This window comes from Phocoena sinus, chromosome 4 (genome assembly GCF_008692025.1).
Source record: "Phocoena sinus isolate mPhoSin1 chromosome 4, mPhoSin1.pri, whole genome shotgun sequence".
Lineage (NCBI taxonomy): Eukaryota > Metazoa > Chordata > Mammalia > Artiodactyla > Phocoenidae > Phocoena > Phocoena sinus.
In genome coordinates, this window is record NC_045766.1 from 10,511,677 (window position 1) to 10,529,478 (window position 17,802).

The 17,802-nt window shown below is 37.6% G+C and overlaps 1 protein-coding gene across 6 annotated transcripts in view; it reads left to right on the forward strand.

Annotated features, from left to right (window-relative positions):
• Positions 1-17,802, forward strand: part of ANKRD28 (ankyrin repeat domain 28) — a 175,981-nt gene that overhangs the window by 133,872 nt on the left and 24,307 nt on the right. For all 6 annotated transcript variants that reach the window (XR_004349733.1, XM_032630908.1, XM_032630909.1 and 3 more), the window contains 7 exons: positions 4,259-4,337; positions 5,271-5,385; positions 6,352-6,434; positions 7,867-7,930; positions 8,133-8,201; positions 10,305-10,445; positions 17,522-17,633. Coding sequence is in view for 5 of the 6 variants with exons in the window: in XM_032630908.1 (XP_032486799.1) it covers positions 4,259-4,337; positions 5,271-5,385; positions 6,352-6,434; positions 7,867-7,930; positions 8,133-8,201; positions 10,305-10,445; positions 17,522-17,633 (663 nt within the window). In the remaining variant the exon portion in view is untranslated. The remainder of the gene's footprint in view (positions 1-4,258; positions 4,338-5,270; positions 5,386-6,351; positions 6,435-7,866; positions 7,931-8,132; positions 8,202-10,304; positions 10,446-17,521; positions 17,634-17,802) is intronic.

Below are 17,802 nucleotides of genomic sequence, written 5' to 3' on the forward strand. Positions count from 1 at the left end.
TAGTCTTTATTTTAAAGTCTCTTTTGTCTGATATGAGAATTGCTACTCCAGCTTTCTTTTGGTTTCCATTTGCTTGGAATATCTTTTTCCATCCCCTTACTTTCAGGCTGTATGTGTCTCTAGGTCTGAAGTGGGTCTCTTGTGGACAGCTTATATATATGGGTCTCGGTTTTGTATCCATTCAGCCAATCTGTGTCTTTTGGTGGGAGCATTTAGTCCATTTACATTTAAGATAATTATCGATATGTATGTTCCTATTCCCATTTTCTTAATTGTTTTGGGTTCATTATTGTAGGTCTTTTCCTTCTCTTGTGTTTCTTGCCTAGAGAAGTTCCTTTAGCATTTGTTGTAAAGCTGCTTTGGTGGTGCTGAACTCTCTCAGCTTTTGCTTGTCTGTAAAGGTTTTAATTGCTCCATCAAATCTGAATGAGATTCTGGCTGGGTAGAGTAATCTTGGTTGCAGGTTTTTCTCCTTCATCACTTTAAATATGTCCTGCCAGTCCCTTCTGGCTTGCAGAGTTTCTGCTGAAAGATCAGCTGTTAACCTTATGGGGATTCCCTTGTGTGTTATTTGTTGTTTTTCCCTTGCTCCTTTTAATATGTTTTTTTTTGTATTTAATTTTTGACAGTCTGATTAATATGTGTCTTGGTGTATTTCTTTTTGGATTTATGCTGTATGGGACTCTCTGTGCTTCCTGGACTTGCTTAACTATTTCCTTTCCCATATTAGGGAAGTTTTCAACTATAATCTCTTCAAATGTTTTCTCAGTCCCTTTCTTTTTCTCTTCTTCTTCTGGATCCCCTATAATTCGAATGTTGGTGTGTTTAATGTTGTCCCAGAGGTCTCTGAGACTGTCCTCAGTTCTTTTCATTCTTTTTTCTTTATTCTGCTCTGCAGTAGTTATTTCCACTATTTTATCTTCCAGGTCACTTATCCGTTCTTCTGCCTCAGTTATTCTGCTATTGATCCCATCTAGAGTATTTTTAATTTCATTTATTGTGTTGTTCATCGTTGTTTGTTTCATCTTTAGTTCTTCTAGGTCCTTGTTAAATGTTTCTTGCATTTTGTCTCTTCTGTTTCCAAGATTTTGGATCATCTTTACTATCATTATTCTGAATTCTTTTTCAGGTAGACTGCCTATTTCCTCTTCATTTGTTAGGTCTGGTGGGTTTTTATCTTGCTCCTTCATCTGCTGTGTGTTTTTCTGTCTTCTCATTTTGCTTATCTTACTGTGTTTGGGGTCTCCTTTTTGCAGGCTGCAGGTTCATAGTTCCCCTTGTTTTTGGTGTCTGTCCCCAGTGGCTAAGGTTGGTTCAGTGGGTTGTGTAGGCTTCCTGGTGGAGGGGACTAGTGCCTGTGTTCTGGTGGATGAGGCTGGATCTTGTCTTTCTGGTGGGCAGGTCCACCTCTGGTGGTGTGTTTTGGGGTGTCTGTGGACTTATGATTTTAGGCAGCCTCTCTGCTAATGGGTGGGGTTGTATTCCTGTCTTGCTAGTTGTTTGGCATAGGGTGTCCAGCACTGTAGCTTGCTGGTTGTTGAGTGAAGCTGGGTGCTGGTGTTGAGATGGAGATCTCTGGGAGATTTTTGCCATTTGATATTATGTGGAGCTGGGAAGTCTCTTGTGGACCAGTGTCCTGAGGTTGGCTCTCCCACCTCAGAGGCACAGCACTGACCCCTGGCTGCAGCACCAAGAGCCTTTCATCCACATGGCTCAGAATAAAAGGGAGAAAAATAGGAAGAAAGAATTAGAAGAAAGAAAGAAAAAGAAAAGGAAGGAAGGAAGGAAGAAAAGTAAAAGAAAGAAGGAAAGAAAGGAAGGAGGGATGGAAGGAAAAAAAGAAAGAAAGAAGATAAAGTAATACGAAGTACGATAAAATATAATAAAGTTATTAAATTAAAAATTATTATTAAGAAAAAAATTTAAACAAAAACGGACGGATAGAACTCTGGGACAAATGGTGGAAGCAAAGCTATACAGACAAAATCTCACACAGAAGCATACACTCACAAAAAGAGGAAAAGGGGAAAAAATCATAAATCTTGCTCTCAAAGTCACATCCTCAGTTTGGGATGATTCGTTGTCTATTCATGTATTCCACAGATGCAGGGTACATCAAGTTGATTGCAGAGCGTTAATCCTCTGCTTCTGAGGCTGCTGGGAGAGATTTCCCTCTCTTCTTTGTTCGCACAGCTTCCGGTGTTCAGCTTTGGATGTGGCCCAGCCTTTGCATGTAGTTCACCGGAGGGCGTCTGTTCTTCGCTCAGACAGGACGGGGTTAAAGGAGCAGCTGCTTCGGGGACTCTGGCTCACTCAGGCCAGGGGTGCGGGAGGGGCATGGCGTGCAGGGCGGCCAGCTGCGGCAGAGGCTGGCATGAAGTTGCACCAGCCTGAGGTGCTGTTCGTTCTCCCAGGGAAGTTGTCCCTGGATCCTGGGACCCTGGCAGTGGCGGGCTGCACAGGCTCCCCGGAAGCGGGGTGTGGATAGTGACTTGTGCTCGCACACAGGCTTCTTGGTGGCGGCAGCAGCAGCCTTAGCGTCTCATGCCCATCTCTGGGGTCCGCGTTGTTAGCCGCCCGTCTCTGGAGCTCCTTTAAGCAGCGCTCTTAATCCCCTCTCTTCGCGCACCAGGAAACAAAGAGGGAAGAAAGTCTCTTGCCTCTTCGGCAGGTCCAGACTCCCTCCCGGCTAGCCGTGGCGCACTTAGCCCCCTTCAGGCTGTGTTCACGCCACCAACCCCAGTCCTCTTCCTGCGCTCTGACCGAAGCCCGAGCCTCAGCTCCCAGCCCCGCCTGCCCCGGCGGTGAGCAGACAAGCCTCTCGAGCTGGTGAGTGCTGGTCGGCACCGATCCTCTGTGCGAGAATCTCGCCACTTTGCCCTCCGAACCCCTGTTGCTGCGCTCTCCTCCGTGGCTCCGAAGCTTTCCCCTTCCGCCCGCGAAGGGGCTTCCTAGTGTGTGGAAACCTTTCCTCCTTCACAGCTCCCTCCCACTGGTGCAGGTCCCGTCCCTATCCTTTTGTCTCTGTTTATTCTTTTTTCTTTTGTCCTACCCAGATACATGGGGAGTTTCTTGCCTTTTGGGAGGTCTGAGGTCTTCTACCAGCGTTCAGTAGGTGTTCTATAGGAGTTGTTCCACGTGTAGATGTATTTCTGGTGCATCTGTGGGGAGGAAGGTGATCTCTGCGTCTTACTCTTCCGCCATCTTCCCCTCGTCCCCAAAATGAATGGTTTTTATAAAGCAGTATAGCTCTGGTTTTTCATAACCTTGCTTATCATGAACACTGCCTCATTGATTTTGTCACTTACCGTTTTTTTTTCCCCACTCTTGAAGTGTTTATTCTGTAATCAGTTACTGTAGAGGACAGAACCCCAATTGTATATAGGTTGAAAGCAAGAAATATACAGTTTCTCACAATATATCCAGTTGTCAACCCAGATAACTGTCACACCTTTTCCCACCCCACCGTGTACTTTAAATTTTGGTCAGATAAACAGAATACCCCAAATACTTCTTTCCTTTGTGATGGTCACATGTATGTTTTGATTAACAAAATAATTTTCGGGAAGAAAAGACTTTACCTAACTCACAATAAAAGATATCACCTAACTCAGGCATTGTTTTTCTTCATATGTGGAATTCCTCTAGAATTTCAGAATTTCTACATCAAACACACATACAAGGCCAGTCTGGTTTATTATTTTAAGTAATTTGAGAAAATAGCTAACATTATTTGTTACAAATAAGTATAAACAAAATAATGTGTAAGGTTTTTTAAGTGAATTTTAGTTTCTGAAGTTAATTCTAACATTCACTTTTCCTTGGTCAAGGAGGGATTCAGCATTTCTTAGAACAAAAGAATTGTAGCAGTGTGAAATTTTTGAACCGTGGGCAGCACATCCTGGCAGTACCACTTCCCGTGATGTGACCTTGGTCGAATCATTAATATTCTTTGTGCATCAGTTCCCCTACCTGAAATAGGAGTGGTGCTAAGATTACACCACACCCATCACTCCAGGCCTTTTTAAAACTATGGGCATTGAGGTTTCTGTATATTTGTGCTTTATGATATATACATACTAAAAAATTAGTTCATAATTTCAAACAGCTGTTTTACTGCCACAGGCTTCAGTTAAACTTAACGCTTGAGTGTAATAGTTCTACAGAGTAAAGTTGCAAGAGGATATTCAAAATAAAACTAACAATTACATGGTACAGATATAACAAGAATTTTAAATCTCTTGTGTGTTTATTTCAGAGCAAAGATGGAAAAACCCCACTGCATATGACTGCCCTCCATGGTAGATTCTCCAGATCACAAACCATTATCCAGAGTGGTAAAAAGTATTTCTGTTTGTTTTTTTTCTTAAGTGTAGTAAAAGCATCCACGTAATGGTATTGAGGAATTGTCATAGCAGTATACACATTTTTGACACTTGATATCAGAGCTCATGAAAATCAGATAATGAAGAATTTTAAATGCCATGTACATGTATTTTTTGTAATTACGTTTTTCATTTATTTTTGTATTGTTTCCCTTAGATTATAAATATAATTTCTCTAGCAGTTAGTGTTGGCTTTTTTAAAACATGCTAGATAGAAAACTCTGCCTTTCTACTGCAAACTGTATTATATATTAAGAAAATTTTGTTTCATTTCTCTTTTCCCTTCTGACTATCTTGAACTGTTTTTAGCGTTTTCATTTATTTTCTGAACTTGTATTCTTTTGCATTTGAATTAGTACTAGGCAGGCTAAACTTTTAAATGAAAAGAACCTTTGGGTACATTAAAGTAGTATTTTCACAAGCCATGTTCCAAGGAACTGTTTATTAGTAGTCCTCAAGACAATAGCTGTTCTGATTTTGCAGGGAAAGGGTAGGAATAAGCTCATGGTCAAATAATTCATAAAATATTGCATGCTGTCTTCTTGGTGACACAGAGTGTGCACATTAAAGCTTTGGAAAAGTCTCACTCTAAAGAAATGTGTTTAATTTTGTTTAAATACAGTGGTTTCCAAACTTATTGGATGCCCAGAACCCTTTTGTAATTTTTAAATCTGTTAAAATCTTATGCTTGTTCACAAAATTGCTTTAAGTGTGAAATCTAACCCCAGTGCCTGGCCCAGTAAATGTGCTGTGGATGAAATCTATGGTTAAATTGCTATACCCATTAGTTTGTACTTGAATTGTATTTTATATCACTTTCCATGTAATAGATTTGACTTGATCGTTATATTAGTCCAGTGTCTGATAGTATGTCCTTTATTGCAGGAGCAGTAATCGACTGTGAGGACAAGAATGGCAACACCCCTTTGCACATAGCAGCGAGGTACGGCCATGAGCTGCTAATCAACACTCTAATTACAAGTGGTGCTGACACTGCAAAGTAAGTACTTCCCAAGGTAGTGTTGATGCCTTGTCAGGGAAACATGTGGATTTTGTCCTCAATGTAGTACTAATTGCTTGAGCTTTATCCTCTTTTTATTGACGATGTAATAGAATAGAATGTTTAATGTGATTTCATTGGTAAACCAGCATAGGGTATTTTTATATTTTTTTACCCCAGTTCTTTCTAGATTATGAGTAACATACTAAAGTTTCCATGTAAGATTTTGTTTGAAAGATGGATTCTCTTGCATGCTCTGCAGAAAGAAACACCCTACTTTTAAATTGATGTTTATCATTCTTATGTATGTTTTTAAATTTTTATTACCTTTTTTATATGTGTATTAACATGTTTTAAATCTTCTGTTAAACTTTCTGTAAATGGTATGCTACTGTACACTTCTTTTACACTTTACACTTTTTTTTTTTTTTTACATGAAGTTGTTGGTTTAGCCATGTAGATATAAATTTGGGCTTTTTTTCCTCATCTCTATACGTAACTAGTTCATTCATTTTATAAAATTTAATTCTTGTGTAAAGATTTCACAATTTTTATTCATTCTCATTTACAAACACAAGTTGCTTCTAAGTTTTTACTATGACAAAATTTACTGCAGTGAACATTCTTAAACATTTTGCCTTGTGGTAATGATTCTCAACATCGGGGCAGGGGGAATGGGTTTTGCTCCTGAGGCAAATGTCTAGAGACATTTTTGGTTGTCATAATTTGGGGAGGAGAGTGTTACTGTCATCCAGTGTAGGTAGAACCTGGGGGCACTGATGACATCCTACAGGCACAGGATAACCCAGCCCCCAACCCTCCAGAAAATCCATAGTGACGGTAGTGCTGAGGTTGAAAAGTCCTGCTCTAAGAGAAAGTTGCTTTATAAGTTAAGTATTGAATATTTTATTTTTAATTTATTTAAGTGATTGCATTGTGATGAGGACACTGTCCTGTTCACTTTAGGCGTGGCATACATGGAATGTTCCCCCTCCATTTGGCAGCCTTAAGTGGTTTTTCAGATTGCTGTAGGAAACTTCTTTCTTCTGGTAAGTGGAACCTTTACAAACAGATTATTCCCTTTTACCTCCCCAAACCACCCCCCGCCATCTCCCATTTTAATACAGTCTCTTTATCCTGCTTTTCCAGAATCACATATAGATATGTCCATGTGTGGATCATTTATTAACCCCTCTTAGAAGATGTTGGACCCTTTAATTTTAAGATTTGATTTTCTCTTCAGTTCTGGGAAAGGTTTTATTTTTCCAGTGATTTCCTCCTCTCTCTCTTAGTTGGGGAATGGGGTGTGGAATATTTCTAGAGCAGTCCCTTTGTGTCTAGAAGTAAAATATCTTCATTTGCATGCTTCCTTTTTAAGAGCCAGTGGCCAGTTTACAATATCTTGTAGGTTTGTGAAATTATTTATGCCATATCTAATTACTGTCTTAAAATACCACATAATCAGTTTGAAGCAAAACAGGATCAATAGCTTTCTATAACTACTACTACAAAATTATCCTTATTAAATGCATAGAATTACTAAATATATAAGATTTAATTTTTAATGATATTCTATTTCTTAGCATGTTAGGAAAGTTGAACAGATTTTGTATATTAATACTCGATTGCTAAAAGAATTATGGGAAAGTTTCAGTGAAAATTAACATATTGTGAGACAGACAGTGAGTTTTTCTTAATGATATCTTTTAAGTGAGGTAATTGTGTTTTGAATGTTTTAAGTGTATGTGTGTCCACAAGTAATCACATACCCATTTATCTATGAAGGAGAATTCTAAAAACCTCTTCTCAGTGTTAGTATTAATGTGCAAGTATCAAAGCACCTATGGGTTTAAAAAAAAGTTTTATTAAGAAATAATTCATGTATCATACAATTCACCTGTTTAAAATTTACAATACAGTGTTTTTTTTAAAGTATATTCACAGAGGTATGTAACCATGACTACAATGGGTTTTAGAACATTTTCATTCCCCCCCCAAAAAAAAACCCCTCATTTTCAGTCAGTTCCCCATTTCCTCCCTCCCCCCAGCCCTTAGCAGTCATTAATCTACTTTGCATCTCTATAAATTAACCTATTCTGGACAGTTCATAGAAATGGAATCACCCAAGGTGTGGTTTTGTGACTGATTTTTTTTGCTTAGAAATGTTCTGAAAGTCATCCAGTGTTATAAACATGTATCAGTACTTTATTTCTTTTTATTGCTGAATAATATTCCATTGTATCTTATGACTTTTAAACAAGTACTCTAGCATTTGTTCTAAAACCCCCAATCCTTTAGTGGTAATTTTTTTTTAAATACTGTACATTATTAATCTATTTTCAATTAATTTTTACCTACTTGTAATTCATAGTTTTGTTTAAGATTGGGGGTATGTGATTTTTTTTTACATTTTTTTAATGTAATACTCTAATATAAAGTAACATACCTATACTATTACATAAGATGTATTCATTCTTGTAGGATTTGATATAGATACCCCAGATGATTTTGGCAGGACCTGTCTACATGCAGCTGCAGCTGGAGGGTATGTTAACAAAATTTTTACTTTTTTTAAGAAGAAGATAGTTGATCGTGGCAGTTTTTTTTTTGTTTCATAAAATATAAATCACAATGTTCACTCTGCCCTCATTTGAAAACATGCTTTTATATTTATTTAAACCTACCGATTTCATTATAATTACAATTTCATTACAATTACATCTTCTCGATGTATTTTTCCTGGGTAGGAATTTGGAGTGCCTAAACCTTCTGCTGAACACTGGTGCAGACTTCAACAAAAAGGATAAATTTGGAAGGTAGGGTGTGATACAGTTCCTCTATAAAGCCTACGTAATGTTATTTACTTAATGACTTTCTTGACCTCCTAATGTGTCTTCTGAGAGTTAACTGAATAAATCTATGACTTTTGCATTGTGATCATGATTCGTTGAGAGGCCCCAATAAGTAGATAACTTCTGAATATTCATTCTCACCCACAGCCTTCTTCCAGCTGGGCCCCTGCCATAGCCCCAGGCTACCAGCCACAGCTTTACTTTATAAGCACTTCTATACCTCTTGTGATGTCATTCCTCTTCCTCCTTCCATAATCATAGCCATGAAAATATAAAACCGCATGGTACCTATGCTCCCTCAAAAAACCCACAAGAGCTGGAACTCAGCAGTAGTTCTCCATTCCTTCAAGTCATTCTTTTGTTAGAGACTCTGCTGCCTATATTTGGTTCCAGAGCACTAGAAAGAGGGAGGAAACAGGTTACAAATCGATGTGTAATTTTTCTTTCTCCTCTTCTCTGACTCTCCGCACACACCGTGAGCGTGACCCACAGGGAAGCACCTGTGAATGCAGAGTCCCTTTGTAGTCACCCAGCCAATCTGCAGTCTCACTGTTCAGCCCCAGGCCTCATTGCTACTTGCATCTGTGATTGCAGTACTTAAAGCCACCATGATCTACTAAGTTACTTAGAGTAGGAATTGACCCAGAGTCTGTTAGAACCACATAGGAAAGGACAGAAGGCAATTTGAAAAATAGAGGTGAGCATGCTGTAATGTGTACAGAAATCTAACTATAATGTACACGTGAGACTTACAATGTTATAATCTAGTGTTACCTCAATTTTAAAAAAAATAGAGGTGGCAATATGAGCAAAATTGTGTGTCAGGAGTTTGAGAATTTTATCAGAGTATGTGACAAGAGAGGGTGTGTGTGAATCTGTGTCAGTGCATGGGATTGGGCCAGTGCACAGTAGAATTACGTGTGGTAGGGAATCAGAAGTGCATATAAGAAAAGAAAAGGAAAAATGACTATCTGACCCCATAATTATTTTGAGGAACAGACTGTTCTTATAAGCCTGCTAATTGAAGGAACTAATGACCCACAAAATCAAAAATCACTTTGTTTGACTTTGGAGTGCAATTTATAGCTAATTTATTTTTATAAGTGTACTTTAATCCAGCATATATTAGTTAATTTGTAGCACTTGACGCACTCTGTACTACAATTAGGGCACATTCTGAGCTTGAAAGTAATTCAGGGTTAATTGCATTTTCAAAAATACTATTACTATATTATACTATTATCCAATAAAGTAAAATAATGCTTTACTGTCATTTCACCAGGTAAATATTTTAGAAAAAATTATACCATGAAGACTCTGAACTAAATTTACCATCACTTTTCTGTTTTCTTCTTCTTCTGTTTTGTTTTTTTTTTAATGAAAGGTCATGGATCATCATAGCTTTGTAATCTAAAGACAGAAACTCCTAAATTTAGTAATATTCTTTTTCATTTCAGTAACTGAGAAGAAGTAAGCTACAAATATTCCATCTCTAGAAATTAACAGTACTCTATAAACTCTTCAAAATGATGAACAGCCTTCAAAACTATGCATTTTCTGCTTGAGGAATCTGATATTACTGTGCAGCTCTACCATATAGTTGATATAACAGCATTCTTTTTAATGCTTCTGTATTTTTCTTACTCTTTATTCCTCTACTGAAGCAGGAACAGAAGCTGCTACCTATGAAACATCTCTATTAGTATAGGGGAAGCTTTGTTAAATGAAAGTTTTCTCAGATTGCTGATGGCATTAGGGAGGGAAAAAAAATAAGTTTTCGAGTTTTGGAGCAGAATATCTGTAATTCACTCAAAAGACTGGAATTGTTACTGTCTGGGGACCATGAAATGATTTAATTGTGTTCCTATCTTATTTTGTATTCTTAGAGCCTCTTTGCCATCTTAGTTTCTCCTCCAAGCTTTCTGTCTGGCCCTCCAAAAGACTTAGGTATATGGCAGAAATCAATCTCAGGCTTTCTATAAATATTTATAACTGGGTGGATCAACTGTGCTCTTGTTTACTGGTTTGTGTCCCTGACTTTTTTTTTTTTTTAACTTGGGCAAAAAGATCTCCACTGCACTATGCTGCTGCCAACTGCAACTACCAGTGCCTGTTTGCTCTTGTGGGCTCAGGAGCAAGTGTGAATGACCTTGATGAAAGAGGATGCACACCCTTGCACTATGCAGCTACGTCAGACACAGATGGCAAGTAAGTATCATGTGGTGAGAATGAAGGATTGTTTCTATCTGGCAGTTTTTATAGCAAATTTGTATTTCCTTTTTTGTACTTTTTATTATTGATTATCTTTCCCTGATGCTCTAGTAGGGAAAGTAAGTTGTTTTCGTAATTATTCCTAGTCATAGTTATTACCCACCTACTTCTACTCAGCAGCCTGCGTTATGAACTAATCGGGTAGAAGAAAGATCAAGGTCCCTTTTCGTCCTCCCTTCCAAAAACACATCTTAATATCTATCACCTCCATGTTTTTTCCACCTGGCTTCTTAGAGGCAGCAGTCTTGAGTATATCACAGGGAAAGGGAAAGGCAAGAGGTACACAGACAATGCCATCTGAAGATTGAGCAGAGATTGGAATGCCAGTATTCTTCAGAGGTAGAAAGTTCATATTTCTAAGGGATCCCTGTAAATTGGTATTCAAATAGGGAATAATTGAACTGGCAGAATCTGGCACATAGTTGGTACTAATAGTGCTTAAATAAGTAAATTATATAGATAATGGAGTAGTGAGTAAATGTTGTCCAAGAATGACTTAATAAAATCAAAAGAATGAGAGATTTGTAAATTCTTTCATAATTAATATTCACCCAAAGTTGATCAGATGCATTTATAGTACCTTAATGTATATTGCCTTCTTGGAAGAAAATGAACTCATTAGAGACTGAGAAGAAATCTTCAATGTCTGTGGTATTCCCCATGAGTCTGGGTCAGTGAAGGGTAGGAAAAACAAATAATGGTTTCTGGGGAAAGATTTTATAAAATATACTTCAAGGAAGTTGCATTTAACACAGAACTATTTCCTTGGTTTTTAATGTTTACTTTTTTACCTTCAAAATAAAAAGCATAATTTGATGGTATTACTCACAAATATTAATTTATTATAAATTCTGTAACTAATTTCAAATCCATTTCTATAAGTAACACTTTGTTATGTTGGATTTGTGTCTAAAATCCTAATCTTGAAAGCATTAGTAAAATATACTATCAGCCCTTTGTATCTACTGGTTTTGCATCTACAGATTCAGAGGGTCGACGGTATTCGTTGTAGGGTTGTGTTCATTTATTATAAGAGACTTGAGGGTCCAAGTCTACGGTCTTTGGTATCCTCGAGTACTCTTGGAATCAGTCCCACTTAGATACCGAAGGATGACCATATTTTCTGTTTGGAGGAATATATCACTTTATACCATTTCATATATACCAGAATAGTTAGATACAGATAGGTTTTGGGAGAAGCTAAATTATTTGAAGTATGTTTTTGGATAGTAGAGCTTTAAAGAAAATCTCTGATAGAGACTTTGTAAATCAGAAAATATTTTGGTAAACTTGGGTAAGTAGATTATCCTCTGATTTATAAATTTTGTAATTTCAGGATTTGATTTATAGATTTTCCTAAAATAGATTATACCCCAAATGACTGTCACCATCAGAAGTCCTTTACCACTATTCCCACAAACTGTTTATTGGGTACTGCCCAGCATGATCTAAGTAAACTCCACTGAGTTCATGTACACACAGACAGAGATTACCCCATGGTCCTCCTGCCCTTATACAATTACATTAATCCTGAATTCTTATGCAGGAACAAAAGAATAACAATGTTCAACCTATACTGTTTGAGATTTGTGGTTTTATTTTAAGCCTGTCTACTTTTTCTTTAGAAGTATACTTAGTACTAAAGTGAATTAAATTGTTAGTTTTCTCACCTAATATAAACTGTTTTGAGCAATAGTCTAGAGCAGGGGTCCCTAAACCCTGGGCTGTGAACTGGTACTGGTCCGCGGCCTGTTAGGTGAGTGGCGAGCGAGTGAAGCTCATTTGCCGCTCCCCATCGCTCGCATTACCGCCTGGACCGTCCCCGCCACCCACTCGCCTCTCGATCCGTGGAAAAATTGTCTTTTGCAAAACCGGTCCCTGGTGCCAAAAAGGTTGGGGACCGCTGGTCTAGAGATACTTATTACTTAAACACTTAATTCTCAGTGTGTCCACAAGCAACCTGATGTACCAGAAAGCACATGAGCTTTATCCAAAAGACCCGGCTGAAATCATGGGGGCTTCATATTATACCTCTTTAAGCCTGAGCAAATAATTGTTAGGCAAAATCTTCTTTATCTGTAAAATTAGAATGAAGCGTACTTAGAATTGTGGGGGAAACTGAGGGCATGTGTATAAAAGAATCCAGCACTCGTTTTTGGAGCCTCTTTCTTATCTTTGAAGTATCAAAGTCCCAGAGGTCTTGTCTGATGCCATCATTTATTGCCTCAGTGATTTGTTCCCTGGGAACCTTCTGGAAACTATTCACTACAGTCACCATTTTAGGATACCAGAGGCATCCTTTCAGTAAGTGATTGTTTTGGAGGCTTAAATAGTAGAATTAAAGAGTTCGTTTATTTTTCTGAACTCCAAGGATTTAATTCCCAGGAATAGGTTGGATAATAAGAGAATCTGGAATAATTCTTTCTGCTGCCAAAGCCAGAGTGAAATATTTTCTGAAAGAAGAAACAAATTCCCCATGACTTCAAATACTGTTATTCAGTAATGTGTGTTTGTTGGTTTGTTTCTTTAATGATTGTTTAATAATGTCCTGTCAGCATCCCCAGGGAAAGTTGTATATACTTTGGGATTTTTGACATTCTGCCACTGGTTTTCTGCTGTTCAGAAGTGACATAAGTAATTGCAGTTCTACTCGGCCTTGTGTGCCTGTCTTTACTTGCAGTAAATGTTGGAAAAATACATGAAATCGTTCCTACTCATTCTGCTCATCCTGCTAGTCACCCCCATCATCCTGATGCTGACGTTCATTCTAGACAGTCATGACTCAGCAAACAAATGTATAGTTATTTTCACGGGAAAAACATACTAAATATATTAAATATTAACAAATAAAATCCTCTTTGCCATTTGAAGAAAAATAGGACTGGCTATGAGCATGATGGTGAGGACCTACCCCACGCCTGTGTGGTGTGTATAAGAGAAGGGGAAGGCTGGGGTTATTTATTGTGATTGCATATAAGGAAGAAATCCTCCTCATGCCTTTTCTTCTGTGATAACTACCATTAACAAAAGTATTTCTATATGTTTATGTAGATCATTTCACATCCATCACAGTGTAATCAGAGTTATGAACCTGGTAAATGTCTGTCCATAGGCTTTTCTGTGTTCATACGGTTATATATACAGGTGTTTATGAATGCATAGATATATTTCACCAAGATACACTTTTATGGAGATAGATATTCACAAAAATGAGATCATATTTTGACTTCTAATAGCATTGTTTATTTTTGTCTGTTTCGAACTTTATATAAATGGAATCATACAGTCTTTTGTTTGGAACTTTTATAATCCTTAGGTTTATTCCTAAGTATTTGATATTTTTATTGCCAAAATAAATCTATCTTTAAATTTCCTTTGTTGTGAAATAGAGAAATATATTTGACTTTTGTATACAACTTTGCATTCAGCAGCCTTGTTAAACCTGTTTTATGTATGCATGTAAGACAGAACTGGGTTTGATTCTGGCTCTGCCACTTGCTGTGAGACCTTGGGCAGGTTGCTTAACCTCTCTGCACATTTCATCTGTCAAGTGGGCATAATAGTCTGACCTTAACTCATGGCCATATGAGGTACAGAATATCTGAATTGCTTAAAACAATACCTGACACATTGTAATCTTCCTGTAAGGATTAGTTGTATTTTTTTAAGCTATGCTTAATATCTTTTTTTGTCAGTCAGACACTTGTATACCTTGATGGGGGAGAGTAGAGTTAGGAGGGCCTCTGGTGACAATGCCACATCCTCTGCCCTGGGCCGAGTGGTCCTCTCCCAGGGCTCTGACCAGCCGTGGGACACATGGATTTGACTCAGTCTGAACCTGCACCAGAAAAAGTGGTAGGAGCCCATGGGTGGTAGGGAAAGAGTAGGAGAAGTTTAAATAGTTTGAAAATCACTCTGATTTGAATTACATGCTTAATTGGGATGAGGATATTTGTCTAACAAATGAAGAAAACAAAATATTTAACAGTAAGTTTGGTTTATTACTTAGCCATTTAGCCATAAATATTCCTCCAGATTTTGCATACATGGTTTATTTTAGGGAAATAAGAGAAATTATAGAAAATCTTCATTTCTTAATTTTCTGAGTTTTATAAAATGAGCGTGTGTTAATTTACAATGAGAAAAAAAATTTAAGATTGACTCTCTCCCCTCCACCTCATTTGCAAATCAAAAGTGAGGTTCAGATTTTCAAGATCAAGCAATTTTGTGGTTCAGAATTTTATAAACACCCAGATTAAAGTGTCACTAACTCATTAACCCCTGTGCTGAAGCATTTGTAGCGTAGAAAGAACACTTGAAGAAAAGACCCAAGGCCTAGTCCTTGCTTTGCCGTATTCTAGCCAGAAGATTAGGAGCAAGTCATTTAATTTTCCTAAATGTCAGTAATTTTTTTCATTTGTTAAAGGTAATACTTACAAAGTAGTCATGAAAATTCATATTGCTTAGCAAAATTTGAAAGACGTGGCAATAGAAGTAATTTTATAATTATAAATCAACTCTTAGTCTTTGTTTTGTTATAGGAGACCAATCATCTAGTAATATGAAGGTAGACAAAGAAATAATGATTTGATAACTACTGCATGTATTATGGTTGAATTATTTCAAACCATTTAATGTTGTATACTTGCAACTAGTAAATATAAGTAGTGCTTTGAGACTTGCTCTCAAAAGTAAACATGAACTTACCTACTTGTTTTGCTTTCCTTAAATAAGTCTTTTTTTTTTTTTCCCCCAGTACTCATGTATCAGCAAGTTATCTTAAAATAGTTTGTTCCACTGATAGAATCTGCCTTGTGTTCAGGTCTCAGTAGGGAGAACTATTTCTGTTTTATCATTCACATCTAGAGAACTTGATTAAAGGTAAAAAGATGTGCCCTTGGGTGAAATGTTTCTGCCTTTAAAGCAGTGAGACTGTCCTTCCAGGCCAGCAGGTCTTTCCTACATCCCAGTGAGGATTGACCTGTGAGCTGGTACCTAAGCAGACTTTGTACAGAGTCTACACACTGCCTGAGATACTTCCCTGGAGTGCCCTCAGAGCTAGTTTAGGAATACCGAGAAACACCAGGCTTGTTCCTTAGAGTCAGATTCGGGTGATGTTGTTCTATCATAGTGATATGCATTTCATCATAATTTTCACTTCATATAAATATCAAAATCCCACTTAAAAGGATGAACGGGCTTCCCTGGTGGCGCAGTGGTTGGGAGTCCGCCTGCCGATGCAGGGGGCGCGGGTTCGTGCCCCGGTGCGGGAGGATCCCGCGTGCCGCGGAGCGGCTGGGCCCGAGAGCCATGGCCGCTGGGCCCGCGCGTCCGGAGCCTGTGCTCCGCAATGGGAGAGGCCGCAGCAGTGAGAGGCCCGCGTACCGCAAAAAAAAAAAAAAAAAAAAAAAAAAAAAAGGATGAACGTTTGCTACCATTAAGGATATTATAATAAATGTAGATTCTGTAAGTAATTCCTAAGAGATCTAAAGTACTTTAAGTAATTAGCATTAAAGAAATAAGGGTTGGCATTGCAAAGAATGGTCCTCATACATATATGATAGAGTTACTGGATGATCAGTTACATCGCTCCATTGTTCCTTTCCACTTGTTCTTATAACTTCATTATGCTTTTGGAAACTTGACAAGTAGTATCTGATTATAGATTTCCCCCCTAGTGGTAGAGTTAGTAGTTATTTAGACATACTGCAATATTAGACAAATTATCACTGAATAATTATGGACTTGGAATTTGAACATGAATGGTTTTAGATTATTTAGTTGAATTCCTACTCCCATCTATCAAATGAATAAACAGAAGCCATTTCACCATAAAGGTGAAACGATTTGCCCAAGATCGTTGGTATCAAACTAACTCTCACAATAAATCTTTTAATTTCTAATTCAGTACTCTTTTTTTTGCTACAGTAACATTTATCAGAATTATAACAAATTGTGAACCTTATAATCCTTTTATTTAAAAAAATTTTTTTTAACATCTTTATTGGAGTATAATTGCTTTACAATGGTTAGTTTCTGCTGTATAACAAAGTGAATCAGCTATACATGTACATATATCCCCATATCTCTTCCCTCTTGCGTCTCCCTCCCACCCTCCCTATCCACCCCTCTAGGTGGTCACAAAGCACCGAGCTGATCTCCCTGTGCTGTGCGACTGCTTCCCACTAGCTATCTCTTTTACGTTTGGTAGTGTATATATGTCCATGCCACTCTCTCACTTTGTCCCAGCTTACCCTTCCCCCTCCCCGTGTCCTCAAGTCCATTCTCTACATCTGCGTCTTTATTCTTGTCCTGCCCCTAGGTTCATCAGAACCATTTTTTTTTTTTAGATTCCATATATATGTGTTAGCATACGGTATTTGTTTTTCTCTTTCTACAATGAGGTATCACCTCACACCAGTCAGAATAGCCATCATCAATAAATCTTACAGTCCTTTTAGCATTGCTTTCCTCATATTTTAATAGCACAGGAATGAAGTATTTCCCATGGGAAGGTCTTTCGTGTTACCTACATACCACTTTTACATCGTTCCCACACTTTTCAGGTCTCTAATGCAAGATCCTTGAATTCTGACCTTGGTTTTGGGAGATATTTTTACATCCTTTCTTGAGCTTCCTAATGAGATATCATACTAACTGTGTATTCCAGAAAGATTGGTTGCTCCCCACCACTAAGAGTTTAATCCTGTCAAATGTTATTTGAGTCGACTAGCTGGTGCCATAAATATAGACTGTATACGAAACAGTCTTCAGGTATACTGAGCTTGCTGACAGACTGTGGATAAAGAAGATTCTCTTACGAACGTTTTGTTTGTACTTTCATGATACTTACAGTCAATATCATTTAAATGACAAATGTATGTAGTGTAGATGTGTTTATGATTTTTACATTACTCAAATGTAAGAAAAATTTCCAGTTTTGAGTTTGTCTCTGTTTTTATCATCGGTTAAAATGCAGGATTTAGAATTTTGAATATATCTTACTCTAATAGGTGCCTGGAATACTTATTAAGAAATGATGCAAATCCAGGGATCCGGGACAAGCAAGGATACAATGCAGTTCATTATTCAGCTGCATATGGTCACCGTCTGTGTCTTCAGCTGGTAAGATTCCTGATTTCTTGTGGAGGACCAATGTAAGTTTATATTCTAATAATGTAATGACAGTGAGAATAAATGAACCAAGAAACAAATGCCTTTTAACATTTTTAGAATCCCTGTCCTTCCTAAATTCATACTTGCCTCACTAAGCTTTCTCTCATTCCCTTTTCCC